Source organism: Gossypium raimondii, chromosome 10 (assembly GCF_025698545.1).
Source record: "Gossypium raimondii isolate GPD5lz chromosome 10, ASM2569854v1, whole genome shotgun sequence".
Taxonomy (NCBI): Eukaryota; Viridiplantae; Streptophyta; class Magnoliopsida; order Malvales; family Malvaceae; genus Gossypium; species Gossypium raimondii.
In genome coordinates, this window is record NC_068574.1 from 43,148,588 (window position 1) to 43,176,414 (window position 27,827).

At 31.6% G+C, this 27,827-nt stretch overlaps 3 protein-coding genes and 1 long non-coding RNA gene across 9 annotated transcripts; 3 read left to right on the forward strand and 1 right to left on the reverse strand.

Annotated features, from left to right (window-relative positions):
- The first annotated feature begins 7,754 nt into the window (after window positions 1-7,754).
- Window positions 7,755-11,093, forward strand: LOC105777263 (serine/arginine-rich SC35-like splicing factor SCL28). 2 transcript variants are annotated; one of them, XM_052622291.1, is made up of 7 exons: window positions 7,755-8,053; window positions 8,435-8,512; window positions 8,766-8,930; window positions 9,046-9,104; window positions 9,222-9,261; window positions 10,334-10,687; window positions 10,809-11,093. In XM_052622291.1, exons 1-7 carry the CDS (start codon window positions 7,872-7,874, stop codon window positions 10,816-10,818), a joined length of 888 nt encoding a protein of 295 aa, XP_052478251.1. In that variant the 5' UTR covers window positions 7,755-7,871; the 3' UTR covers window positions 10,819-11,093. The 2 variants fall into 2 exon arrangements, with proteins under 2 accessions (XP_052478251.1, XP_012455872.1); XM_012600418.2 differs by having other exon boundaries at window positions 7,756-8,053; window positions 10,328-10,687.
- A 3,383-nt stretch (window positions 11,094-14,476) lies between these two features.
- Window positions 14,477-16,284, reverse strand: LOC105777804 (NADH dehydrogenase [ubiquinone] 1 alpha subcomplex subunit 8-B). Its single transcript, XM_012601285.2, has 3 exons — window positions 16,120-16,284; window positions 15,803-16,037; window positions 14,477-14,863 (listed from the first exon to the last, which is right to left on the reverse strand). The coding sequence occupies exons 1-3, from the start codon at window positions 16,241-16,243 to the stop codon at window positions 14,731-14,733; spliced, it is 492 nt and encodes a 163-aa protein (XP_012456739.1). The 5' UTR covers window positions 16,244-16,284; the 3' UTR covers window positions 14,477-14,730.
- On the forward strand, window positions 16,262-18,207 carry LOC105777805 (uncharacterized). Its single transcript, XM_012601286.2, has 2 exons — window positions 16,262-16,385; window positions 17,756-18,207. Exons 1-2 carry the CDS (start codon window positions 16,274-16,276, stop codon window positions 17,932-17,934), a joined length of 291 nt encoding a protein of 96 aa, XP_012456740.1. The 5' UTR covers window positions 16,262-16,273; the 3' UTR covers window positions 17,935-18,207.
- Window positions 18,208-19,062: 855 nt separating this feature from the next.
- Window positions 19,063-27,381, forward strand: LOC105778268 (uncharacterized). Of its 5 annotated transcripts, XR_008189837.1 has the most exons (5): window positions 19,063-19,409; window positions 19,494-19,619; window positions 20,514-20,631; window positions 23,719-23,782; window positions 26,469-27,381. It is a non-coding gene; the product is annotated as an uncharacterized LOC105778268 (long non-coding RNA). The 5 variants fall into 5 exon arrangements; XR_008189838.1 differs by having other exon boundaries at window positions 19,063-19,619; XR_008189839.1 differs by having other exon boundaries at window positions 19,063-19,619; window positions 20,514-20,620.
- Window positions 27,382-27,827: the final 446 nt, after the last annotated feature.

A 27,827-nucleotide genomic window follows, 5' to 3' on the forward strand; every position in this document is an offset into this window, starting at 1 on the left:
TATTGACCCAAAAGTAGATGTCATTGTTGTCAAATAAGTTGATGACCGTTTCGAGCTTCTCCAAGGATCTTCTCTTGGCTGTTAAACTATCTTTAGAGGCAGCTCTGATACCAATTTTTAGCTCTGAAGGACCAACTTGAGATCGCCAATAGGGAAGTTGAATAAACCTTTGATAAGTTTTGGTGGAAGCAATGAAAATTGTGCAACAAAGAACACAATGATATATAGCGGTTCGACCCCAATTGCCTACTCCACTACCTTAGCTTACCACAATTGAGGATTTTCCCAAATTTGCTAATTTGGCAACCTTTGATGATAATGTTTAACCTTATAATCTTTCTTAAGATTTATGCTCCAAAATCTGAAGATACAACTCTCTTAAGGTTTTTACCCAAACCTTAAGAATTAACCCTCTCTCAAAGAGAAACAAATAAGAAAACAAAGAAACAATCCTTACAAGATTGGGATGTTTTCCAATTAAGCACAAATACAAAGAATAACATTTGAGCTAAATGAATACAATGAAAGCTCACAAATGTTTATACGAAAATGTATGCAAGAATTAAGCTTTAGGTTGTTTTAATTGATCTTTAAGCTTTACACATGTTTCTTGTTGTTGCTAAACCTTTGGAATATGGTATTTATGCCATTTAATTGATTTCTAGCCATTTTGGTTGTTGTAGAAGTGAACGTAGCCGCTGAGGATGAAATATCAAGTCACTAACTTCACCTGCAGCAACAAGTATTGATACCTACTAAAATGGTATCAATATTTTTTGCAATTAATGTTGATTTTAGTGACCGTTGGAGCAGGAATATCGATACCTTAGGAAATATATTGATACCTTAAGAAAAGTATCGATACTGGATCGATACCTACCAGGGTTTGAAAATGGCAGGATGTCAATTTGGTATCGATTATTAGAGGGGTATTGATATCTTGTAAAATGTCAATACTTAGACAAAAAGTATTGATGCTTTTTTGTCCTAGAGCAATTTTAACTTGTTTGAAAATGATTAAAACATATTTGAAAAAGTTTGACTCAATTGAAACCATTTCAACTTGATTTTTAAGAAATTGCTCTAACTTTAATTATATTAAAAAACACTTTAATTTGTTATGTCAAAACATATTATCCAATAAGGCTTAGTTTAACACATAGTCATTCATGTGCCTTATATGTAATCAAAATGCCAAATTTCTAGCATCTAAAAGTTGACCATAATGCCAATCTAATAGCCTATTATTTGATAACAAGCATAAGCTCACATGTCATACTAATAACATCCAATTTAATCATCAAAATGTTATACCATAGTAACCAACAAAATCTCACATTTTTTATCATTCCATATCATCAAACTTACCAAAACCCCATAATGATATATACTTCCTCTCACATACTTAACAATTACATTCAAAATTACCGTTTCCAAGCCATAAGATATCATAACCACATGCCAACAAGCACACATAATTTATACAATACCATTAAACACTTAACTTTCAATCCAAAACACAAATACAATTCAACTCCTATTTACATGCCAGATCACCGAGTTGAACGATTAAAGGTATACCAAAACGAAGGTTGGATAGTGTGATCTTCAAGATGATCCAATTTGTCGAGTTCCACAAATTCAACTACAAAAAATGAAACGGAGTAAGCTTTAAATAACCTTAGTAAGTTCATTGGATTAAAACAACTTACCTCAAATCACATTAATTTAACTAATTTATCTATATCCTTGTCACAACATATCACATTTACAAGGTGAGCATTTCATACATATAAACTATTAACTATCCATTCATTTCGATATCATTTCTAAGTAATTGTTAAATACATACTCATCATTCGTTCAATTCAATCATCTAGCATTTTAATAACCATATAAACATATCCATTTTCCATGCATTTCAAACATATCCATTTCCATGTATCTCATGGAATCAATAAATACTCTTTATTTTATGAAGTTAGCCAGATGAACTAAATAATAAGATATAGATATGCAGGTAATTACACCACACCAGATAGCTCAATAGAGCGATAACTACACCACACCAAGGCACCGTGGTGCAAAGCCCGTAGGCACAAATATCATATCCTGCAATGTATCATCCCTCCACCACACCAAATAGCTCAATAGAGTGATAACTACACCACACCAAAGTCTCTGTCGAGTCAAAGCTCGATAATCCGCAACAAATGCAGGATTCCGACGTAAATAGTGATATCTCCATCAAATCTTTTACTCCATATAATTTTTTAAACATATCCCGTACTAGTGCGTAATCGACCCTATTGGCATGCCAATTGTATCTTATCCTACATTTATCCGAGCTCTATTAACATAGAAAGACAATTCTTTACAGTTCAATTCTTTTCTCACCTTTGTACCAATTTGAGTACAATTTCAAAATATCATATATATACTAAAAACTCAAATTTTAAGTACATTCAACATATTTTTAAATATAAATACCCTATAGGAACTTATCAGGTATAAACAACAGTATGAGAAAGGTTAGGGACTAATCCATATTTTTCTTTTTTCCTTGGTTATCTACCGATTGGTTCGATTCTTGATATGCATAAGAAAAAGCTTGACTGAACCTTTATCTTCTCTAATGGTGAAAACGACAATAAAGGAAGAAGAAAGATGATATGATTTTCATGGTTTTCGTTTTCTTTAATGTTTAATATACATATAACTTTAATTAATAAAATTTTAACATATAAAATAAATAAAAGTCAAGCCTTAACTGTCCATCATGTTATAGGATTATGGTCTAAATACCATATAAGTCCTTGCACATTTACTAAATAAGCCATTTAATTAATAAAATCAATAGTGACTTACTTTTATAATTTTTATGATTTAGTTTTTATCCTTAATTAACTATCAAATCATCAAAATTTTAGGATCAAACTTCAATCCACTTATACAATAAATTTGTAAATATTTTATTAAATATTTGCGAGCTCGGTTTATGAAAACGAAGTACCGATACCTTATTTTTCAAAACCTCTAACTTTCGGTACAAACCACTTGTACTTTGACTAACTGACCAATTAATAAAATCTATTAAATCAAAATTTAAAATAACACTATATTTAACTTGTAAATATTAAATAATAATATTTATAAACTCAATCATTGAAATCGTAGTTCCAAAACCACTGTTTTCAACACCACTAAAAAACGAACTATTACAGAATCTATAGTTGTAGGGTTTCCAATTCTAAATTTGAGTTTTAAAATTCATCAACACTCTTCCAAAGACAAAGAGTGAAGGTCGATATATATTACTTTTGTAAGGTTTTAAATTCGCTATGTGAGCAAAAAAAAAAAAAATCAATAATGTTACTTAATTTAATAGGGTTGAGGAATCGATTAATTTGGTCTAAAAATTCAAAACCGACAAAATCGACTTTTTCATCTTAATTTCAGTTAATTTAGTCAAAATCCAACAAAACCAACTTTATTTGGTTTTTTTAAATTATACAAATTGCTGCATAACAAATATTCTTACACAACAGTAGACACACATAGATAGTAATATAACACAACACAGCAGATCACAATATATCTATGATCTATAATATAAATAAAATATGAGTTTAGAAAAACTTTTGATTCGATGAGAATAGTCGTTATTGTTTATTATATTATTATATTGACATTAGAATAATAATTTATAGATATATTACTAATTAGATACTAACAAAATAATAATTAAACATTAATTTATTTAATATAATTAGATAAATTAAAAATAATAATAATACACCTTTAGATAATTTGGTAAAGATCAAATAAGTTGAAACTGATATAGTATGTATATAGAGAGAGAGAGTATTAACTAATATATGGTAGTGGCAGCCAGTGTTGCTCATCTTGGAATAGCATGATCTTGTGTTGTAGTCGCCGTACGTCTGCCAGAAGCGAGTATATCTTCCAGTGCACAGATATTTGGCCGACGAAGTATTTTTTCCATTTCCTATTCGGGAAGTGGATATAGTATGTTGTGGAAGGCAGCTGACGTAGTTTGCAAAGGATTTGTCTTATGAAGAGTAGTTTGCTGTGTGTTTTGGTGAAGCCAGCAATTGCTGTCATCTTTCTTAAAAGAGAAAAGAGGGGTTGTAATGGACTGGGTAGATGTTGAAAGGTTTGTGCTTGTGTTCGTCGGTTTGCGGTTTTCACCGGTTTGAGTTTGATATTTGTTGCAAGTTTAAAGATTAAATAAGATGAGAAGTAAAATAGTTGAAGGAGTAAATAAATTATTATACCAATGTTTTATGAACCAATATTAATATTTTCATTATGTTATATGGACATTAGAAGTATATAATCTAACTATCTATCAAAGAAAGAAAAATCAACACTTACAATATATAGATTATTTATTTTAGAACTCAAAGTAACATTATTATTCAATTATTATTTAATTTATTTTTTGGTATAATAACGATTTAAACCTAAACTATTAATTTTAATTCATTTATAAAACAACTCATTTATTTATATAATTTTGTCGGAGATTAAGACAATAAAATTTAAAGAGTTGAAAGTATGGATATGCAATGTGTTCATATTTTAAGCATTAGAGAAAAACAAGTCTTTATGCATACTTCTTTTATATATATTTACTTATCTTTTAATGTATTAATTATATAAAATTAAACTTTTCATTAAAAATAAAAATAATTAAATACGCATATTCACGTGAAACGCACTTAACGTAAGAATACTAGTTACGAAAAAGACACAACATAATGAATTTTATAGTCCAACATAACACTGTAACATAATAATTAATTGACACAATTGAATGCGATGAGAACTGAGTGAGTAAGCCATGCGATCATATTTGCCCTAAATGGTTTATAGTTAAAATGTATATCTACACTATATATAAAGATTCTGATTGAGTTGGTATTATCCATAATCGAGTCTCAACTCAATTATTAAACCAAAATACTCTTATTTTAACAAAGCAATAAATATTAATTTAAAGATATTTTTCATTTTATATAAAATCTAGAAAAAAATTCATGCTTATTATCGGATTTGAACCCAAAACACCAAAAATACACTTTCTCATATTTATCATCTCAACTAAAGTAACTCTTGGTTTTATATGAACTTTTAATAAATTTATTTTCACCCATATCGTGGATATGTCATAATCTTATTGCTAACGCCGTCAATTGAGTTAGTGCCACAAGTAAACTCGATACAAACTAAAAAAAATGACAATGTTATGATGAACAATTGGAGTGCATTTAATATTCTTAATATAACGTATTTACCTATTTAAAATTTCTTTTCCTCATGATTTAAACTATTTTTTTTAAATTTTGGTACATATTGCATATGTGTTATTATTAGTTTCAAGTCTTATATTTAATATAAGTTAATTATAAAAGCAACCATGTGTTCTAAATACATGATTTCCACATGCATACATGTGTGGTAGAATTTCTAGTGGTAAAAGTACTATAGAGACCCTTGTATTAGAAGTTAGATTGCATTTTGCCCCATTCACTCAAAAAAGGGGCGAATTAGCCCCTTGCATAAGATAAAAGAGCAAAATGATCATTTTTGTTAAAAATTTCATCAATTTCTACAGTTAAAAACTAGTATGACAAACAGAATAACTAGACGATTATACATGGTGTGCTAACTATATCTCATGCTAATATATATAGACCAGTTTTTAATAGTAAAAATTGATGAAAATTTTAATTAAAGGGCCTATTTGCTTTTAATATTACATATATGGATTAATTGACTCGTTTTAAAGTAGAAAGAGCAAAATACAATTTAACTCTTAATACAAGAGCGTCCATAATACTTTTACCTTTTAATTTACCATTATTCTTTTATTAAACGTATTTATTATTGAAGTGGAAACTGAAGTACAAAATTGATTGATTTTAGTATTTTGGATTTATTTTATTAGTTACTTTATTATTCTTTTATGCTTAAATGGTAAATGGATTATTTGATCTTCTAATTCCTATATGTCTGTTGAATATAAATTAAGAAAAAGTTACTAAAATGTGAAAATTTGATAACGTTAATGATTTTTAGTAACAAATTAAATTTGATGGCCAAAGTATAATTTAAATGTGTAATTTATGGTTTAAAAAATTACATCTCAATGTTATAAAAATGAGATAGGTACCCCATTTTTAGCTCTACAAATGCAGTTAGGGGTGAGCGTTTTATTGAATTGAGTGAAAAAATTTCGAGTTAATCGAGTTGACGAGCCCTATTTTATCATCCTAACTCAATTTGAATTTTTTTTGAATCGAGTTGAGTGAAATGAAATTCGAATCGAGCCAAATCAAGTGAAATTTTTTGAGTTAAATTAAAAAAGTAAACATGTTAAATTAAAATCTTATTACAATATAACTAATTTCATGTTAATGTACATAAATTTGAAATCATATATATTTGAAAACTTTTTCAAAGCAAATTAAAAATATATATTTTAATATGATAAACTTGAATCATTAATTAACTTATTTAGGTCCTAAAATTATTATTTTAGAATTTTTAACTTTCTTTATATATTTTAAGTTCTTTTTGATTTTTTTATAATTTTTAAAAAATATAAAATTTGAAATTTTATAAATATTTTGAATTTAAAAAAATATTTTGAATTTTTGAAAAATATTTTGTAATTTTTTGAGAGAGAGATCAATTTGCTCATTTTCAAACTTGAAAGGGACCAAAAAGGTATTTACACCAATTTGTTATTCGAATTATTCAAATTTTCAAGTTATTTGAAATGCAAAATTCAACTCGATTTAAACTCGAATTACTTATTCGTGTTGACTCGAACAATTCGTATAACTTAATTCGATTAACTCGAAATTTAATTTTTTTTAATTTTTTTAAATCGAATCGAGTTTTACTCACCCTACAGAGGGTATGTTTAGACCACATATGTTTAAATAGTAAACTTGGGCAGAACATTTGCACTATAAAATTGTTAAAAAAAAAATGGGCCTCTGTTTATGAAACGAGAGCAGACAAGCCCAACATCTGAGCCATTGGCTTCCACTATAGTTAATTTTACACTTTATTTGTTTTTGGGTAAACTCCACCATTAGTCACTAAATTATAAGTAAGTTTTCATTTTAATCATTTAATTGAAAAAGTTATAATTTGGTCACTAATCTCTTCAAAAGTTTCCATTTAAATCACTGGGCTATTAAAATTGATGTTATATGGCTTTCTTTGTTCACACTGTTTGTACCAATCAAAAGTTCTTTTTTCCTTTCTCTTCTATAATTTATTTTTTTACAAAATAACTTTAGACCTTACGAATCTACGAACCAAAATTCAAACAAACTTTTTTCTCCGATCTTCGACACTGACCATCAAATCAACTTAGATCTAAGGCATGTTTTTCTACTCGTCGATAGGTACTGATGTCGAATTGTCACTTGGAGCTCACTAGCAGAACTCTTCTTTTTCTTTAAAAAAAATAAACAGTCCAATGAGTTAAATAAAAAACTTTAGAATAGTTCGGTGATTTATATGAAATATTCCAAATAGTTTAATGACAAAATTATGTCTTATTTTAGTTAAGTGACCAAAAGAAAAGCTTACCCATAATATAGTGACTAATTGTGTAGTTTACCCTTATTGTTTTTTAACTCTGGGCTCGCAGCAGTTAATTTTATTTTTATTTTATTAATTTCAACCTTCGCTTATTATCTCTTTCCCTATGTTAAAGAAGTGCACTTCTCCCTCCAAAACTTTGCAAACACGCCGTCCTCTTCATTTATTATCATTTTTCATTGTTTTCGTTTGGTTTAGGGTTTCATTTTTCTGTTTAGTACGGGATGGGGAGGTATCGGAGCCGGAGCAAAAGCTACAGTCCTCGTCGTCGTAGCCGGAGTCCCACTCGTGGAAGGAAGAGGTACGACGATGAACCTCGCGATCGCCAGCGATCTCACCGTGACCACCGTCGCCGCTCCCCACTCCCTTCTGGTTTGCTCATTCGCAATCTCCCTCTCGACGCTAGGTATTCACATCTCTCCCGCTTCCGCGTATCCTTATCCACACTGATTTTAACTCTAGTTTTTTTATGGGTTCTGTATTCGATTACTTGTCCTATGAATGTGTTAGAAGAGAGGAAATTTGAAAATTTGGTTCAAATTTTGGGGCTTTGTAACTGTTTACGGTTCTCTCGCCCTCCATTTGTTCTTATCGATACTGATTTTAACTGTAATTTTGTTTAGGGTTTTCTCTATTCAATTACTTTTCTTATTGAGTATGTGTTAGAAGAGAGGAAATTTGTAATTTCGGTTTAATTGTTGAGTCTTATGAACTGACATTTGTGCCATAGTAAGTTTCCTTATCGAGAAATGGATTTATAAAAGTTTAATTTCATTGTGCTGTGCAGGCCTGAAGATCTTAGGGTTCCCTTTGAACGGTATGGTCCGGTGAAGGACGTTTATCTGCCAAAAAACTATTATACAGGGTATGTTATTGCTTGCTTCTGTATTCATATGTGTGTTTGTTTTTCTTTGATGTTTCATCATTTAGTTTTGCTGCTTCTATTTTTATGTTGAAATTTGTACTGCTTTGAGTACAAGGCAAGAGCATAATAATGTTCATTACTGAAATTGCTTTTGTATCCATTTGATGACCTGCAGATATTTTGTTTTTAGTAACAGTAAAGGTCTCCTACTCTTTAATTATGCTTGTAATGATTTAATGATTTGAATTTATAGGGAACCACGGGGCTTTGGTTTTGTGAAGTTTCGGTATGGTGAAGATGCGGCTGAAGCAAAACAACGAATGAACCATCAAGTTATTGGTGGACGTGAGATAAGAATTGTTTTTGCTGAGGAGAATAGAAAGACTCCCCAAGAAATGCGTATGACTGCCCGTGTAAGGTGCCACACCACATTTCTCTCTTATGCACACCAATGGTTATATTCTTTGTTCTTAAGTCTTAGAATAAAAAGCTGATGTGGTAATCATTGTTTACTCTTTCATTTCTGTTTAAAGTGGTCGAGATAGGGGAAGCAGGAGAACACCGCCTAGGTCCCCAAGACGCCGATATCGCTGTCAGTTAAACACTTATGCTCCTTGCATTTATCTTGACCTTTTCAATTACTATGTAATGGCTTTTGGAGGATAATTCTCTTTCTTAACGTGAGCTCAATTATTGTTTGTGGTCACAGCTTACTCTCGCTCACCTTCACCTGCTGGGCATGATTCAAGGTTTGAAATTTACTTATCAGAAATTTTTTGTGGTTTTCTTCTAATGTGTTATTAGTGGCTGTTCTTTTTGTTGCCTAACTCTACTCTTTTACATATCTAATGTTGTAGAGCTTTTTAACTGTGAATTTCATTTACCCTTTCTTTTGATTCAGACCATCGCTGTCAATTAGACACAATGCAAAACCACCTGTGAATCAAAATAATATTTGCTGTGATGGCCTTGTTTATGCAGATAGTAAAGTGAAAAGAGATTCCTAAAGACTTCTGGATTAATAAAGATTAAAGAGATCATAAAGTGATGGACAACTTGATTTTCTATCAAAGCTTCTCCATAAGTATTATCCATAATCCCACCTTCACCAGCCATTGACTACAAATTGCATGAGGTCTTGTTTTTTGACCTTGGGTTTGTCAGGCTTGCTGCCATTGAATGAACTGACCAGCTAAAATGTTTGTGAGATGATTAGTATCCCAGGAGTATCTTATCTTTTCCTTTTGCATATAAGCTTCTCATTAGTGTTTTTGTTTTCCATGAGAAAATTTTGTTAAGTTTGATATCTTCTTTTCATATACTATCCAGTTAAGAGAGAATTTAGAGCTTATATTTGGTCAAAGAAAGAACCATCCTCAAACAAAGGAAGCCAATCAAAGTATTTACTGGTAGAGATTTGTTGGCAGTGTACAAGAAAAAGTTAATTTGAGGTTTAGAAAGTTGGGGCAAAGAGAGCTATGAAGTTGTCAGATGCTGATCAACCAGTACAACATTTTAGAGCCTTAACTCTCAGTTTTTTGGATCCAAGTGTTTATTTTTGTTCAGAAACACTGGAAAGGTACAGGTGAAGGTCAATATTTTAATCCGCTGATTTGTGCGAGGATGCTAGTAAAAAATTGTTGTCATTGTCATTGGAAGAAGGTTTGCCTTTATGAAGAATGGAAATGCTCCTTTTATACTTTCTTTTTAATTTTTCTATATGAACTGAATATATCTGCTTGCCCTGACAGTCATTATGTGTTAATTTTTTTGGTGTATTAGTTTCTTATGCATTCTTTTTTCACATGAAACTAGAGACAGGGATCAGAGGGGGAAAGACTATCACCACTCCCCTAGGCGGTCTGGATCAATTTCTCAGGATCGTGCCATGAGAGATGATTATCGCTCTCCCAGTCGGTCCAGATCCATGTCAAGGGATCGTGGGGCAAAAGATGATTATCGCTCTCCCAGGCGATCTAGATCTGTTTCTCGGTCTCTTTCTCCACGTTCTCCTCATGGTGATAGGGACAGGGAATACAGAACCAAGCAGGGGTCCCCTAGTCCTAGGGAGAATGGTCAGAGTCTACAAGATGAGAGAGATCATGTGAGCAGCAGGTCAAAGAGCCCAAGGCGTGTCGGTCGCAGTCCTTCAAGGTCTCGTTCACGATCTTTGAGGTAGGTGCTTTCCAACTTTCTGTTTCTTAAAGGCCTCTGGGTATACATACTCGATTTGATACTTTGAACCGATTCTTGTGCAACAATTAAAGTTAGAATATGTATGCATATGTGTCTGCAGTCCTCGCTAGCAGCTTTCCAAATGATGCTGCCTTCTCATGGCTCTATGCACGTGGTTACTGCTGGAAACTGTAAGTGTGTTTGTCCGGTGCTTTATATTTACGTACAAGTAGTACCATGTGGTAGTGGTGGGTAGATTATGGACATGTATGGAGTCTAGCAGGTTTTTGAAGTGTCTGTTGATATGTTTCTGCAACTTGTTTTGAATGATTTTAGAGATACAATTTCAGACTGATGTAGCAGTCTACTTTAATCCTGAAAGGATTTATCTAAATACTCTTTAGTATATTCTTGTTTAATGGGAGTTGCTAACTGATATGAAATCTTTGTTATATGCAAATTTACTTAAGATAATATTGTGTATGATGGGTTTGGGGGTGGTGGATTTTGGAGTTAGTAATCATAATCATATTCACCAGTGGAGTCTGGATTTAGTTTCAATTCATCTATTTAATAATTTTCAAGGAGTGGATTCAACCAACCAACTCATTTGTGTTTTTCTTGAAACAAATTTTGCATCCAGTTTGGTCTAATTCTATGGTTTTCAGGTTTCAATATCAGAAACAAGTAAAAATTGTCATTATGGGGTATTTTGATTTTGTATAATTTTATAAAAAGAATAATTTAAATTAAATCAGAAAGGTTATTACATAAAACAGACGCCATAATGTAGTGTTTCTTTGTAAGCTTGTTTATTATGATTCCCATCATATTTCAGAGTTCGGTTGGTTTACAACTTTATTCACTTCAACAACGACGCCTGGTTTAGTTGATGAAAAACTTAATATGAATACTAGAACAAAAGCAAATGTCATTTTTGCCCTTAATAAAAGAAGATATTTAATATCATGATTAAATATACTGTTTTTATATTTACATGATATAAACCAAAAAGTTTTGGCATGAATTGTGATATTTTTTAAAAAAATAATAAAATTTCAAAAGATTTTAAAATCAAGGTAGAAACATAGCTCTAAACTTCACTTTTTGAGCAAAGGACATAAAAATTTTAGGAGGGGAAAAAACCTAAATAAAAAAAATTTCCTCTCTAAAAGAAAAGATCATATGCTTTCTCGAGTGATACTATGCCAATGGATTATTCACCAAAAAAGAAAACATATTGCCAACGGAACTTTTTTTTCTGGCTCTGGTTATTCCCAAAAAACTTGGGGTTCTTTTTTCTTTACATTTTCTAAGACTCAAATAACCAATTTTAAGACCGGTCTGAACAAAACAAATGAATCATTAAATTATGTTGATTTGGGTAGAAAATCTTTTTTAATACATTTATAAATTCGGTTTATTTTATATATTTTTAGAGTTTATATAAAATAAAATAAGATAAAAATACTTCAAAATAATATTTGTTGTTGGATTTTGGTAATTTTGCAATTGAGTTAAGACTTTCATTGATGAGTAACTATAGCTCAGATAAACATCTACAATGTGGGTGAAAAATGTAATATATTAAAATTCATATAAAAATCAATTGATGCTTTGATTACAACAACAAAGTTAAATGTTATGGGTTTAAATCTTATTATCAAATTTTTATTGATTTATTATATAAAAGAATAAAATAACCTCATAAAAATATAACTTAATTTATATATGAGAAGGTAATTTAATAATTTTACAATTGAATTGAAGTCTAATTAACTTATGACATCAACTTAATAAATATTTAATATAAGTATAGATAGATAGATGGATAAATAGATGGCCATTATAAGCATGTATAAGAACATATCATAAAGCTTGGTTTCAAATTCTATAAACTCAACTCCTTCCAAGTTATCATATATAATCTATAATTTACATAAAACCACGAGTTTAGAAAAACTTTTTAACTAATGAGAATATCTTTTATTTTTCACCATATTACTAAATTGACATTTAAAAATATTTATAATTTAATTTAGAATTATTAATTATAACTCTTTAAAAACAAGTTGTGACCAATTTTTAACTCTATAATAGAATTATAGCTTGAATAAATGTCTAAGGATACTCACTATCAATAAGTTAAAATAATTAATAATTAAGGTTAAAATATAATTTTAAAAATTCTGATTTTTTATTTTTATTAAGTATTTTTATTTTCATATTTATTAACATAATAAACTAAAGTTATAACTTGAATAGAAATCTAAGTATATAAATAGAGATTGATTTTATCTTTTAATTATCACTTAATTAGCATTAGACTTATATTTCAATTAAAATTTAAGTTTAGATCTATAAATAACATCAATTTGTAGCATCGAATCTCAAAAGAAATATTTGGACGAAAATAGCATCGGAAAGATATGCAAGATCATTTTAATTAAATTTTTTATAAGTTGTTTATTTCGTGCAAAGCAAGTACTCTAGACCTGTTCATGGGCTGGGCTATTTGCCCAGACTTGAAGGCCCACCTAAAATTTGGGAGAATTTGGGTAAAAATATTAGGCCAAAAATATGAGTTTGGGCAAAAAAAATTAGGCCTGTTTAAAATATGAGTCGGGCTTGAGTTTGAACATTTAAGGCCCAAAATTGGCCCGACTTGACTTGTTTTAAGTCTATAATACTTTATATTATGTTATTTTTATATAGTATGTAATTTAGAGCACATTAAAAAAATAAACCTATACTAAATATATAATATTACTCTAATGTAAACATTAAAAAAATATTAAGATGACTATATAAAAATTTTCAATAAATAAAAAATGTAAAAAATTATTAAATATTAATATAAAACAATATAAATATATCTTAAAAAAATAAAAAAAATAATATAAGTGGGCCTAAAATGGGCTTGAGTTAGCATTTTGTAAATATGGATGGGTTTGGAAAAAATTTTAAGCCCAAAATTCAGATCAGGCCGGACTTGAGCAAGCATAAAATATGTTTATATCATACTTAGCCTCGACTCGAACCCAACCCATGAACACATCTAAACTACTCTTTTATACTTTCTTTTTACCTTATTATTATTATTATTATTATTATTATTATTATTAAGTTGTAAACAAATGAGAGATTTTTAAAAAAGAAAAAAAGATTTATCATATAAAATTTCAATAATTATTTTTAATTACTATTATTAAATGTGTTTATTAATTAAATGTAAATATCATGAAGATTAAACGGGTGAGATATTTTTTAAAGTAAAAGAAATTTACCATATAAGATTTCAATAATTATTTTTTAATCACTGTTATTAAATGTGTTTATTTATTTAATGCAAATATATTTCACATTTAATCAATTTAGTGTAAATATATATCGTACTTATCATGAATCATTATTATAATTTATACATTTTGTTTTACCCTTTTAATTTTAATTTATTATTATAATTTACTTTTTAATACGTTTCTAAATTTCTATATTATTTTCAAATTTTATTTATAAAATATTATTTATTTTAATTTATAAAAACTTAAACACGTAAAATCACATGCAACATTAGAAACTAATGTTAAATAAATGGTGAGATTATTAGGTATATTACTAACGAATAAGAAACAAATTATAAAGAGATAAATCTCAAAATTATACTTGAATCTTGATTTAATGTGCAATTGCATACCTTTGCTATTATACATGTGAAACTCTAATTATGTTTAGCAGCTGATCAGAAAGAAAAAAAAAAGATATGCATGAATGAAGGGAAGAAGATCATGTACGAATCACACTCATCATGAATTATGTTTAAAAAAATGGAGTCATTTTCGGATGAAAATAGAAAAAAGAGAATTTTGGCAAGAACAGTCTTTTTATCCATACATGAGGGGATGCAATGCTGAAAGCCTATATAATGGGACAGTTCTTGTTCAATGCAAACTGGGCCTAACTTATTCATAATTCAAGCATGAAAAGAGAATGTGTTTGATGAGTGCCGGCTGCTGGCTGCTGGCTGCTGCTGAAAGCCGAAGTCAGTCCAAAGGGCAAGCTTTCTCAAAGGCTTGTTGCTCTTTGCGACATAAATCGAACTCATTTGTGTAGTAATACATGCATCCCACATAAGCTTCCATGGGGTCTTTGCATCTCTGATACAGATCTTTTAGCCTGCACCACGCGGTCCAACATTCCATAATTTAGATTAAAAAAGAAAGGGAAAGGGTAACAGTAATGCACAATGTAGTCACCTATTCGAGTAATGCTTGGAGCCCCCCAAAAAAAAATGTGCTTTTTAAGATATCCGGTAGGATTCACCTAAGTTCCTCCAAACACATTGAAAAGCTTAAAAGAATAAAGATGGAACATACCTATATTTGACACACGAACCAAGTTCGAGTAACATAGAGTAAGAAACGCAAAATATTCAGTGTTCAGAGGCATTTTTTAAGCTACAAAATGCTATAAACCCAAATCAAGTGAATGCGGCAAATGGCTTACTCTTTGATTGGAGAAGTGGGAAACCCCATTGTTACAATCAAACACAAACAGAAGGCCGAAAACCTATTAAAACTCAGTTGGTTTTCAGTAAATAGATCTAAAAAAGAATCAAACTAACATAATGAGGAAGAAAAAACATCAGATTCAATGGCTCGGTTACACATGAATCTATTTCGCCTAATCATAGGGAGACTTAACATGGATTCATTTGAAGTTTCCATTGCTAATTGAAACACAAAGTTACCAAATGAGAGATGATCATTTCCCCGCGCCGCCTACCCAAAGAGATAAACCCTATGCTTCTCGCGGATATGCCCATACCTATATCGATATGGATACTTTCGAGAGAAATGACCTATCCCTATCCTTTTAACCACACTTTCATAGTATAAAACCTCCTAAAAAACCTGTTCCAAAATTTCCATTACAAAGATATTAAACCCAATAATCCTAATTATCACACATTTTCCTACTTAATTTCATTTCCCAGTTTTAATTCCCTTTCAATTCGAACATTATCATATACGAACCAATTGAGCAATAAAAACCCACAAAGAAATTCAAAATGGGAAAAACTGAAAATTGAAAAAAAAGAAAGAAGAAGCTTACACTCCAAGGGCACAGCGAGTAGCTTGGCGGCCCTTATCGAGACATTTCTCAGGGTTGGGATCTTTCTTCTTACACTTGAGGAACTCCACGTTTTCGGACATACATTTAATCTCTATGTGCTTTGCTGATGACATCAGCACCGACGACGTTGGGATCGGTTCCCCCGTCGCATCCACCACTTTCGCCATTTCCGCCACCGAACCCAGAAAGAAATAAAAAAAAAGATCGCTTCTTTCTGCACCAACAATGAAAAGATGTCAAAATTTCATCAATCAAGATGAAAAAAAGGGAAAAATTACTGGGAATTAATCTCTTACCTTGATCAAGTAATGGGTTTTCGCTTAAACACTGAGAGAGAGAATAGGGTTGTAAAGGACTCGAGAGTGAAGAGTTAAGGCTTTTTTGAACAGATGTAAACGGTGGAGTTGGTTGGTAATTCATTTTTGCTTTGAAGGGTATTTACGTCATTCCATGTTTCTTTTTGGGGTTTTATGCTTCCAATCCCAAAACCCTTGCTTTCTTCAGTTTTCTTTTCTCTTTTGTGCCAATCACCAAAGCAGTCATTTTCCGAGACAATTTAAGGGTAAGTTAAATTAAATTATTGTGATTTGATTTAATGTTAAAGTGACTTCCTTAGCTCTCTTCTTTGCTTAGTTTTTCTTCTGTTTTGTTATGGAGAAAATGTTGAATTTGCTGAAATTTGTAGAGATCTTCGAATTGACTTTACCCCTTGAAAAGTGTAGGCAAAAGATTTCATTTTTCTTTTCCGTTTCATTGTTGCAAAGGAAGTTTCCTTTTTCCTTCTTTTGCCTATTGCAATTCGAGTGACGGTTCTTTATATTACTATACATGTTTGGCATTAATGATCAAACTTAAATTGTCGGGTTGGGTTGGGTTGGGTTTGGATATGACAAAGAAAGGCATGATTTTGAGCAATGTCCCTTGGCTCATTTAGATAATGCCTTCAAACCTGAAAGAATTGGTGATTGATTGTCAATGCTGAATTATTGCTAGAATCCATTTTTGTTTTGAAATGGACAGGATGTTTTGACATTGAATATTACGTAATTTGCTCGGGTTGGGGGGATTGCTATAATGAAGTAAAGGATTTACTTTGCATTCTAGACTTGCTTAGGTGAAGCTAGTAAACTTTGCTGAAATGATGATTGATTAGCAACCAGGTGATTATTTTTATGATTTTCTCTTGGAGAGTCAGGGTTGTCAAGGCATTGTGTTACAGTCCCAAGTTACGGATCGAGTCACTGGATGATTTGTAGGAAATTTGTTTGACTTAACTGAACTTTTCCCTTTGTTTCTGTTGCTTTCGTGGGATGACCCATAATGAACAAGTGGAACTCGTCAAAGGGAATTCCAGACCTTAGATTCGTTAAAAGAGTCTTAAACCCCTGAATATTAGAATAAATTCCGACTTAATTTATTCTTATTTGCAACAGCAGCAATCTGTTTTTTTTTATCCCAAATTTAGTTTGAGCATTTTATTTGTCTCTTTAACACTTTATAACTTTCCCCCCCCTTCTGCAAAGTTTCTAAGTTAAATAAAATTCATTGTCCATAGAATCTCTAAGTTACTCACACTGAGGTGGACTCTGTAAAAGAAATTGTCAACTTGACTAGGTTTGTTGGTCGCCCGTAAACACTTGAATATGTTTTGAGTGATGCGGGATATGATGGTGTGGTGTGGAGGGCTTTATGTGTTATCATTGGACCTCTTTGTTGCTCATGGTATGCATTTGGACTCAAATCCGTTGCTCACTCACTCCGATGCCATGTTTAAATTGTGTGCATCTATAACTGTGGACAAAACATAATAAGTACGGTTTTCTTCATACGTATATACAACATGCATGTAAGGATGGATGTTTTGTGCTGTTTATGTTATAAAAATGCATCCGTTCCTTCTGATTAGGTTGGTGTTTTCTTGTGTATGTATAGAGATGGGCGACAAGAAGAAAAAGACTTTTATGTTTATCCGTCTTGTCTCGGCTGCAGGGACTGGATTCTTCTACGTGAAGAGGAAAAGTGCTAAGAAAGTGGCTGAGAAACTCGAGTTCCGCAAGTATGATCCCCGGGTAAATCGCCATGTTCTTTTTACAGAGCAAAAAATGAAATAAGGAACCTGTTATGTTGCTTGCAGCTATTCCGTTCTCAACTTATTGACTTTTTAGATTGATGTAGCCGTACTGTTTTTGGTAGAAGATACCAAATTATGGGAACTGGAATGAAAGATGATCGTGGTTTGTCAAATTGGTTTAAGCCTCCAAAGCTTGCATTATCATGTATTAAATGCATCATTTAAAGAGCTAGTCAATGAGCAAAACATATATTTTAGGTTAAATTATGAGGATAATCCCTGTACTTGTTGATTTGTGTGGGTTGTCTTTCTACTTTTATTTGCTTAAATTTGGCCCCTCATTTTCAGTTAGCTCTACTAAAAAATTATTTACAATGACAAATTTAGCCTCTCAATCTTTACTACTGTTATCAATTTGACCTCTACTTTTTTCTTATAAAATATTAAAAAACTATAAAATTATATTAAAAATTATAGACTAGTTAAAAATTTCTAAATGTGTCGACAAATTAACGATAAAAAAAACACTGAAACTTAATATTCAATTAGTTATGAGTGTAATCTTACACAATTGAAAAATAATTTTCTTAATAATAAACTTTGAAAAATATTCCCTCTTTCAACCCTTCCCACTTTCTTCTTTTATATGGCTTCAATTCTCATGGTTTCGCATAGTAATCAAAATTAACAAACAAAACCATTCTCCTTTTTTCCTAAAAAAATCGAAACCAAAAAAGATGAATGGGGAAAATGTCTTCATGTCCTTTTTTTTTTGTTGTTGTGGTTTCATTCGATTTTTCAAAGACCCAAAATCTTTTTCAGTGTGAGGGCCTTGAAATTCATTTCATTGAAAGTTTTTTTTTTTTGAAAAATACAATTTTTATTTCTTGCTTTTGATTTTTGAAAAATTTTTCGAGAATTTTATTTAAAATATTTTTTTTACTCAATGAAATAATGACACACAAACCAATAAAGAAATAAGTGAAAAAAGATTATCAGTAAAATAATGTGTATCTATTTTGAATGTCATCATGTCTATTTTTTTTTTTGAGAAATAAAAAATGGATGCCATTAAAATTGATGGAGCTAATCCTAATTAATGCAAAAGCTGTACCCTACTTAGTTCCTAAGGACATAAATCGTCCGGTCCTAAAAGAAACAACCTAAAAAAAGCAAACCCTAAAAATTAACTACATCCTAATTTCTAGAAAAAAAAATCCAGTAGTTTCTCCGCAATCCACTCTTTCATCTACCACCATCGTTCCACCTTGGAATGATCTGTACTTTTAGCGTCCTCGATGGAAGTTCTTGTAGAAAAAAGAAACCGTCGAAATCTTTCATTTTTCATTTTTTTGACCCATTTCAAACCCTGTTCAAAATTTTTTTGTCCCTTTTAGCTGCTAACTCTACCCTTTGAGGGCTTCATCAATCCATACCTTTGTTTCTGGCCAGTTCTTCCCTTCCTCTGCCATCACACGTGCCGCTTGGTTCACTGTTCACCCAACGAAAGAGCATGTAACATTTTCGAATGTCCAACATCTTTCTTTTATTTCTTGAATAATCACTGCAATACTTGATTTATCCTTTTCTAATGACCAGATTTTTTTGATTACTATCAACTCCTTCCACTATCATATTTTGAAAACTTAGCTACTCAGCCACCGAAGCTGCCTAAAGACATTCTTTCACCTCCACCATGGTGGCATCTATTATAAAGGTGTTGTGGTAAGTCCATGCAACCAATATATGATCTTCACAGTCCCAGGACAATTTCCCGTCACTGATTTGAATGTATTATTGCAAAATGCTGCGTCAAAATTATATTTTATCATATTTTCTCTCGGTGGAACCCACATATTGTTGATTTGTCTAGTAGCTATTGAAGTTTCTGTATTAATGATATTGCTTTCTTCCTAATATGCTTTAATAAATGTTATTACCCCAAATGTGTTCAACTTTTCTCCTTGATGATGGACCTTATTTCTTATCTGCCATATCACTCAGAAGGATATTGCTAGGCATTTTCTTTGTTCTTCATTCATGTTGGTAAAAACCTCTACTAACTACATTTTCCATTATTATCCTTGGGAGCTGGGAGAAGTATCAATCCCCACCTCTTGTACGATATCTTTTGAAATCATGCATTCTTAGAAAGCATGAGCCATTGATTCCTCCATTACTCGGCATAGTGGGCAGGTATTTGTTATTGACAGATTTCTTGCCTATAAATTATTGAATGTAGACATGTAATTGTTTATTATTTTCCAGAATGTGATTTTAACCTTGCTTGCTAGTTGTAAGTTCCAGAGTCTGTTGTAGAGAGTCTGTAGGTCCATTGGGGGAGGGTTATATCCTTTTGCAGTATCAATTTATCTTCTTTATTTAGCCATTTGTACCCACTTTTAACTGAGTACACACCTGTGTTATCACCTCTCCATACTCTGGCATTCTTGATATCGATTCCAACAACTGAAGTGGTCATGATTTTGTGTACTTGGTCTTCGTTAAAAAGTTTTCCTAGGACCTCTATTTTCCAGGTAGACTGTTCATTGTTAATTAAATCAGCAACTGTTGTATAGTTTATATTAATGGTCTGACCTGTGATTCTTCCTGGGCCAGGTCTTGGAATCCACGCCTCATTTCAAACGTTGATGGATTTTTCATTACCAACCCTTAAACCCAGGCCCTCCTCTAGGAGTCCTATTGCGCTCCATATGCTCCACTAGGTATAAGATGGGTGAGAACTTAAAATTGCTTTTAAAAATTAACTATTTAGGTAGTATTTACCTTTCATTACTCTAGCAAAAAAGCAATCTAGTTGCATCATTAACTTCCATTCTTATTTTGCAAGCAATGCGATATTAAACTTGGCCAAATCTCTAAAACCTAGACCTCCATTTGCTTTCGGTTTGCACATATGTTGTGTGTAAATAACTAATGCAATTGTGCAAGTGTACATGCCATTTAAGTAATAAAGTGATAAGTAAGTATAGTCTTCACGGGGATCGAAAATTGGTAAGAAATTGAGTAAGTTATCATAATCCTATTGATTATACTAAATAGTAGGAAATACTCTCAAGTTGAATAAGATGTTTGTATAATGAATTAATGAAATCAAATGTTAAAAACAAAGAATTGATATGGCAAATAAATGTTGTGGCAAATTACAGAGAAAAACAAAAGTAATTATGTTGTTGAATGAATAGGGCTAGAATTATTCAGGTGAAATGTTCATATCAAAATAATGCCATGGAAAAATATTGTCTAATCAACTGCTCAGAGAGTCACTACTGTAACCTGCCTCTTTCGATAGTTAGATCTTAAGCTATAAATCTAAGTTACCGTATGTCTATAGGACTCTGGATTAATAACTACAATGAACGTTCTTCTCTGTACAACTCACAACATCTATGTCTAGAGTGCTACGAATATTCTGTTGAGTATTTGCTTGTATCAAACGATTCAAGATCCAGTATATTTGACCTTTTCAGAATTAAAAATAGATCTAAGAACACAACACACAATCAACTATGTCTAAAGCTTGCATGCATGTATTTAAAATAAGTATAAATTGAATGAAACAGTGACATAAACAATCTCAAATCATGAGCATTAAAGATGATAAAACATTCACTCGAATAACTCCAACCCAGAAAAGATTTGGTTCATGGGTGGAAAAGTTAACATCAAAATAAAATCAGTCATTAACATTCTCAAATAAGTTTGAATAACAGAAATCAGGAAAATAAAGGCAGAAATGCAGGAATTCTTGCCATACTCCAGCTTTTCTTTTATCTTCAGATTGTACGTGAACCCAGGATAGCTATCTCCCCCTTCTTCACGTCTGTATTCTGCTCTCTTAAGCTGCTACCCTTTTTTTCTATCTGGAATTTTCCATTAGATTTTTCTGGAGAGAAAACTAATCCCTAAATCGTCTCTAATTCCTCTCTCTAAAAAATCCTCTCCTCTTTTCTTTTCTCTTTCCTTTTTTATAGGCTAGGTCCCCCTCTCTCAGCACACACTTTTATCTCTTTTTTTCATGTGGATTTATCTGGTACACGGATAGTTGACTGAGAGGGACGAGGATTGAGTGCTGCGTCAGCATTATCCTGGAATTGCCATGGCATTTATGTTAGCAATCCATCTAACCTTTTGTCATGACAATATTTCACTTTCTTCATTCTCTCTCTCCTTTTTCTCTTTTTCTTCATTTTTTTTGCACTTGCTACATACAATAACCAAATCTATTTCTCCCAACAGGAAAAATAACATAAAATTACATTCAAGACACAATCTAAGTGTTATTATGCAATGTTCTAAAATTAACCTAAAAATGCAAATATATCCACTTAAGTACATACATTAAATCAAGTTTAGAGGCTAGAAATATAAATTTTCTTAAGAGTTATCACACCCCAAACCTGAATTCTTGCTTGTCCTCAAGCAGAATATGTGTAAGCATGCATGAATGCATGAATTTACCATAACACTATAATTACCTCATATGCTGCTAAACTATCTGAAGTATATTTTATACCTCTATTCTAGTAGTCTTCTATCTCAAAAAATTGGTTCAAATTTTATAGGTTTGTTTAGCATACAAAGTGTAGAAAATGTTACCTAAAAATAAAATTTCCTAAATATTCATGCAATTTTGACTATAGCAAGCACCCTCTAATGTACTTAGTTTATCTTTCTCCTAAAACTCAGTGTCTCTTCTCATAATTATTCTGTCATTGCATACTTTAATTATATATATTTTTCCTAAAGAATTCATTTTGTCACATGATTTCTTTACTTGACAATCTCAATAGAGCATACACTAGATTGTCAAATATTACATCACGCCACAATTTGAATGTAATTCACTCATGAAGCTAAGGCTTTTGACTAAAAAGATAGATGGAGCAAACAACTACCCCCTTAGCTACTCAGCCTACTACACAGTGGAGTGCCCTTAAACAGTTTTCTCTTTTTTTTTTTTCTTTTCTTATTTTTTACTCACTCTTATTTTATCTTGCTTTTCTAATCAATAATATAATGGAGCAAATAGAGTATTAGTGACCTACTCAAAAATTTCAAACACTGGAGTGCTTCATAGCGTCTTTTTAATTTTCTTATTGATTTACCCTCAGTTTTGCCGTGGTATTTCTTATTACACATTGCTAATTTATTGTTCTTAGGCTCAAGAATTTCTATATGTATTAAAAGAGACTAATTGCAATTATAATTATATAATTAAGGCATTCTACTTTTAGGGATCAATTTTCAAACAACTATCCTAAGTTAAACATACCTAATCAACTATCACAATTTTCTAAATTTATCGAAGAGTTATTATCCTCATCGAACATCATAAATAACAATATACTTGTCATAGTCTAGCAGTTATTTGGCATTTGTATGTCATGGTAAAATGAATGACAAAATGAACAAATATTAAAACACATATCTAATGCAGACTATATGCACAACACAACACACCCCTAAACCTAAGAGATACATTGTCCTCAATGCATGAACAATTTAAAATTCCAAAATACAAAAACAAACATATATATATACAATGCAATGAAAACAATTATGAATGCATGAAAAACACATGGTATATAATGAAAAATATGCAAATGAAAATAAAGATGAAAGCTTGGGAAAATTTTAGTGTTACTTTAATTCGGGTGAGTTGTTTTTCGAGCAACGCACTTGTAACGATGCTTCATTTTTAGCATATTGATTGGCACCTCTTCATCATCATTATCATCTAATTTCGTGAGATCATCAATCAGTTGATTAATCTTACGATCTTGCTTCGATATGGGTGCAGTTGATTGAGGTGTAGTAGCAGGTTCAGTTGGTGTAGAAATATGGTTCACTTCTTCTCTTTCCTGGTTAGATTTAATATTCACTATTCTGTCTTCTCTTCATTAGCCTCTGTTACAGTATTTCATAAGCGATTATTGCATTATGCATGATCTATCTCCTTGATACAAAGGCTGCTTGTGCTTCGTCAATGCAAATGTTTAATACTGATTTGAATCCATTAACCACAACTTTAGAAATCATTTTATAAACACGTTGTATAAGCTAACCAGTCTGAATTGGGTCATACTATTTAGTTGATTGACTTTTGGAATAAGCATGATACTTGTACTATTGATATCATCAAACTCCTTCCTCTTGTTTAATATGTCCAAGCAGAAACTCATTATTTCTTCCCCCACAATATGCCAATACTTTTGGTAAAACAAAGCGGGGTAGTTGTCCATTCTAGAAGCCTTCAAAGGTGCTATATTCTTTATTGCTGTTGTGATTTCTTCAATTCGAAATTCCTTTGTTAACGCCTTATTCATATTTTCGTTAATACAATTAATAATCCCTGATAGCGTCCTCTCATCATTCCTTGTATTTGATACCCTAAAAATCTCTTTAAAGTAATTCATTGTGATCTTTAATTTCTCTTCCTCGGTCACAATCCACTCTCCATTTGGTCCTCTTAGCTTTCTCCCCCTTTTTATTTTTTTCGCTGATTTGTTAAATTATGAAAAAAAAGATGTATTTCTATCTCCAAATTTAATCCAATTTGCTCTTACTCATTGCTCATTGAATAGTTATTCTTTGTTGACTTCCAGGTTTAAAGCCAATTTGACTTCTTCCAACTCTGTAAGCATTTCATCATCCGGATCCATTGAACTCAATTCAACTAGTCTTTTAGTAAAAAAGTGGGTTTCTTTTCTTTTACTAGCCGTGAGTCTTTCCATCTCCACATCTAGTGCTTTTCTTAGTTTTTGGAGTTTTGCAGGCACCTCCTCCGAATTCCCCTTCTAAAAGGTTTTTATTCATTGTTCACATTCTTCTTTTAAGATCCAATTTGCATTGAACCAAAAGCTCCGCTCCGTACGAATCCTATTATCTTCAATCCTTATATCAACCAATAATGGGCAATGATCAGAAATAGAGTGTGTTAAGTATTTTAGAGAGTACCCTGGAAAAGATTCCCACCATGCCTGATTTTCCACACCTCTATTGAGTCTTTTGCGCACATTATTTTTTGGAAACTTGTCTCTTTCCCAAGTGTACCATTTTCTGGAAAAACCTAGGTCATGAAGAGCACATTCTTCTAATGTCCCACTGAATCGGGCCATGTTTCTATCACTTCTTAACCTACGACCCCTCTTCTCAAAAGATAACATGATTTCGTTGAAGTCTCCAATGACAATCCATGACAAACCTTGATAATTCCCCAATCTCTTCAAGAGATTCCAAGTTCCCCTTCTATTCTGTTTTTATGGCGCACTGTAAAACCTTGTGAGCCTCTATGAAGACGTTCCCTCTTTCTCTTTAACTATAACGTCGATATAATTGATTGAATAACTTATCAGTTGCACTTCATGCTCCCTTTCCCATCCAATAGACAATCCTCATTTGGTTCATTGTGCACCAACATCTATTTCATTGTGAAACCTACATCTTACACGAACTTTCTCCATTCTTTTATCATTTAAATTTATTTTTATTAGAAATAAAATTTAGGGCTGTACATACCTCACATTGTTCCAGTGGCGATTAATCGCTCGTGGATGCCTCAATCCACGAACGTTCTAACTTAAAATTTTTTATTGCGTTCGATCAACATGCTTACTAGTGGCCGTTGATCTATCAATAGATTGAACCGGAGCTTCCGAATCCTCCCCTTTATTGTAGTTGTCATGTCTTGTTCGTTAACATTTCTTTCCTTTACAAATATCGATTGTTATATTCTCCTGCATGGTTTCCCTTTGTTCTATAACCCAGTTTCCTTGGAATGTTACACTTTCGTCTAACCCTCCTTTTTTCTATCTATAAATTTTTATGCCGACGGAACTATTCTTTCTCTAGAACCCGCCTAGCCTTTTTTCTCTTAGCCATTTACTTTCAGCAAGTAATTCATTCCTCATGGGTGCTCTTAGGGATAGATCCCATCCAAATTCGACCTCATGAGTATCGATTGTCTTTCTTATTGGGCAAAAACCTTCTTCATGCCCCAATTTTTTGCATAGTAAACAAAAGAGAGCCTCTCATATTGAAAGTATGCATATCCTTCATTTCCTTGTCCCAATGATAGTTTTTTTCTTCCTTTTTAGCACTAATCTTACATTGACTTTTACGCGAAATCTCATATATCTTCGTTCCCCTCTAAAAATTAATGCAGCATCATATTGTATGAACTGTCTAATGAAGTTCCCCAATGTTCTTGCCAATCCCTCTAATATAGTTCCATACGACAAATTATGAATCTGAATCCAAAAATAAGTATGATTCAAGGGGGTTTGCTTTAGATTTTCACCTTTAATCAATTGATGGAATACTGTAAACTCAAAATTATATAGGGTTTTTCTATATGTTTTTACCATCTTTTTACTTAATTATTATGTTTTTCTCAAGTATTTATTATTGAAATAAGTGAATTTTACTTAATTAGTAATTTTAGACATGAATTTGGAAAGTATGTGAAATTATGCTTAATTACATGATTTTTATGCATATTTTGTATTAATTCATGTTAATTTATTAATGTATGTACTTTTCACTATGTAGGAGGTCCATTGGAGACATGATTTAAATAAATAAAAGATGGCCATGCACAAATTATCCATGTGGACGGCAAGACCATGCAATTTTGGGCATGAAGTTGACTATTTGACCCAGTAAAGAAGGTGATAAAAGATGGACATGTCTGCTAAGTTATTGGACTGAAAAAACCATCCAACAAGGGGAATTAAAAGCCCAATTTTGGCACTTGATGTTGGCTTTCCAAAATTTATTTTAGGATATTTAATTGAAGGTCCTTACAATTGGAAAAAAAATTAGAATTCAGCCCAACAATTTCCCTGTTGGAACCATCCACTCTATAGCTATTTTTAGCTTGAAATTCGAATTCAAATTGAGAAGACTTGGTCATCCCTTTTCCTTGAAGCATGACCGACCACATGAGAGAGGGAAGGAAAGAAATTTAAACCTATTTTTAGTAAACTCAAACCTTTACTTTCACCTATAAATACCTTGCCATTCATCACTTTTCCATCATCCCTCATTTCTCAACATTACTCTCTCACTCACTCTAGTTTTCTCTAAATTCTTTTTCCCTTTTTCCCTTGCATAGCCGTCCATCCCCTCTCCCTTCTTTAGGCTCAAAAGCTTTGTCAAAAGCACTCTTTAGCCGGCTATCTTCTAAACCCTTAGCAAAAGAAGCTTCAATCAGAACGGAGGAGCGCTTCAGTCAAAATAGATAGAATAGATCCGAAAGGCTGCTGAACTGAGCAGAGTTGAGCACATTAGTCAGAGTAGATTTGAAAGGCTGTTGAACTGAGTCTACTATTTCCTCTTTATTATCTATTTTAACATGTTTGATTTGAGTTTTATGCTTTTGACATCAAGTATGAAGTTTTAAATCCTATTTGCTGGGATAATTATATTAAGTTAATGAGATTTATTTAATTCATGTTTTCAATTAATATCATGATGCATTTCATTCATACGTGATTGGGTGCACTTAGATTAGTTGAGCAATCCTAACTAGATGACGGTTAGTAGATGCATAATTGAAAAGTGCAATGCTTAATTTAGGTCATTAAAACCGACTAAGTTAATGTTCATAATATCTTTAGTTAGCTCTATTATCTTGCATGATTTTTAGCTTTATGTAATTAAACTGTTGCAAACGTAAATGTCCTTGTGACCTTGCATAAATGTTAAGAAACCCTTAGCTTAATGTGATCAGTAACATGCATATTTAACTAGGTAAAAGATCCGTGAGGGCTTAATTTGGTTTCCAAACCCATAAAAGATTAAGTTGCCATGGAAGTAATTCTGAACATGTTAGCATGATGAAAGTAAGTTGATTTGATTAATATAATTATCCTATCCCATTTAATGTTGATTGTTTTTGTTGCAAAT

Coding starts and splice junctions, on each gene's coding strand:
- LOC105777263 (XM_012600418.2), top strand. CDS start 7,872: ATGGGGAGGTATCGGAGCCGGAGCAAAAGCTACAGTCCTCGTCGTCGT. Junction 8,054..8,434: donor AATCTCCCTCTCGACGCTAG/GTATTCACATCT, acceptor TGTGCTGTGCAG/GCCTGAAGATCTTAGGGTTC. Junction 9,262..10,327: donor CCTGCTGGGCATGATTCAAG/GTTTGAAATTTA, acceptor ACATGAAACTAG/AGACAGGGATCAGAGGGGGA.
- LOC105777804 (XM_012601285.2), bottom strand. CDS start 16,243: ATGAATTACCAACCAACTCCACCGTTTACATCTGTTCAAAAAAGCCTT. Junction 16,038..16,119: donor AAACCCATTACTTGATCAAG/GTAAGAGATTAA, acceptor TTGTTGGTGCAG/AAAGAAGCGATCTTTTTTTT. Junction 14,864..15,802: donor ACTCGCTGTGCCCTTGGAGT/GTAAGCTTCTTC, acceptor CGCGTGGTGCAG/GCTAAAAGATCTGTATCAGA.
- LOC105777805 (XM_012601286.2), top strand. CDS start 16,274: ATGTTTCTTTTTGGGGTTTTATGCTTCCAATCCCAAAACCCTTGCTTT. Junction 16,386..17,755: donor TTTTCCGAGACAATTTAAGG/GTAAGTTAAATT, acceptor GTGTATGTATAG/AGATGGGCGACAAGAAGAAA.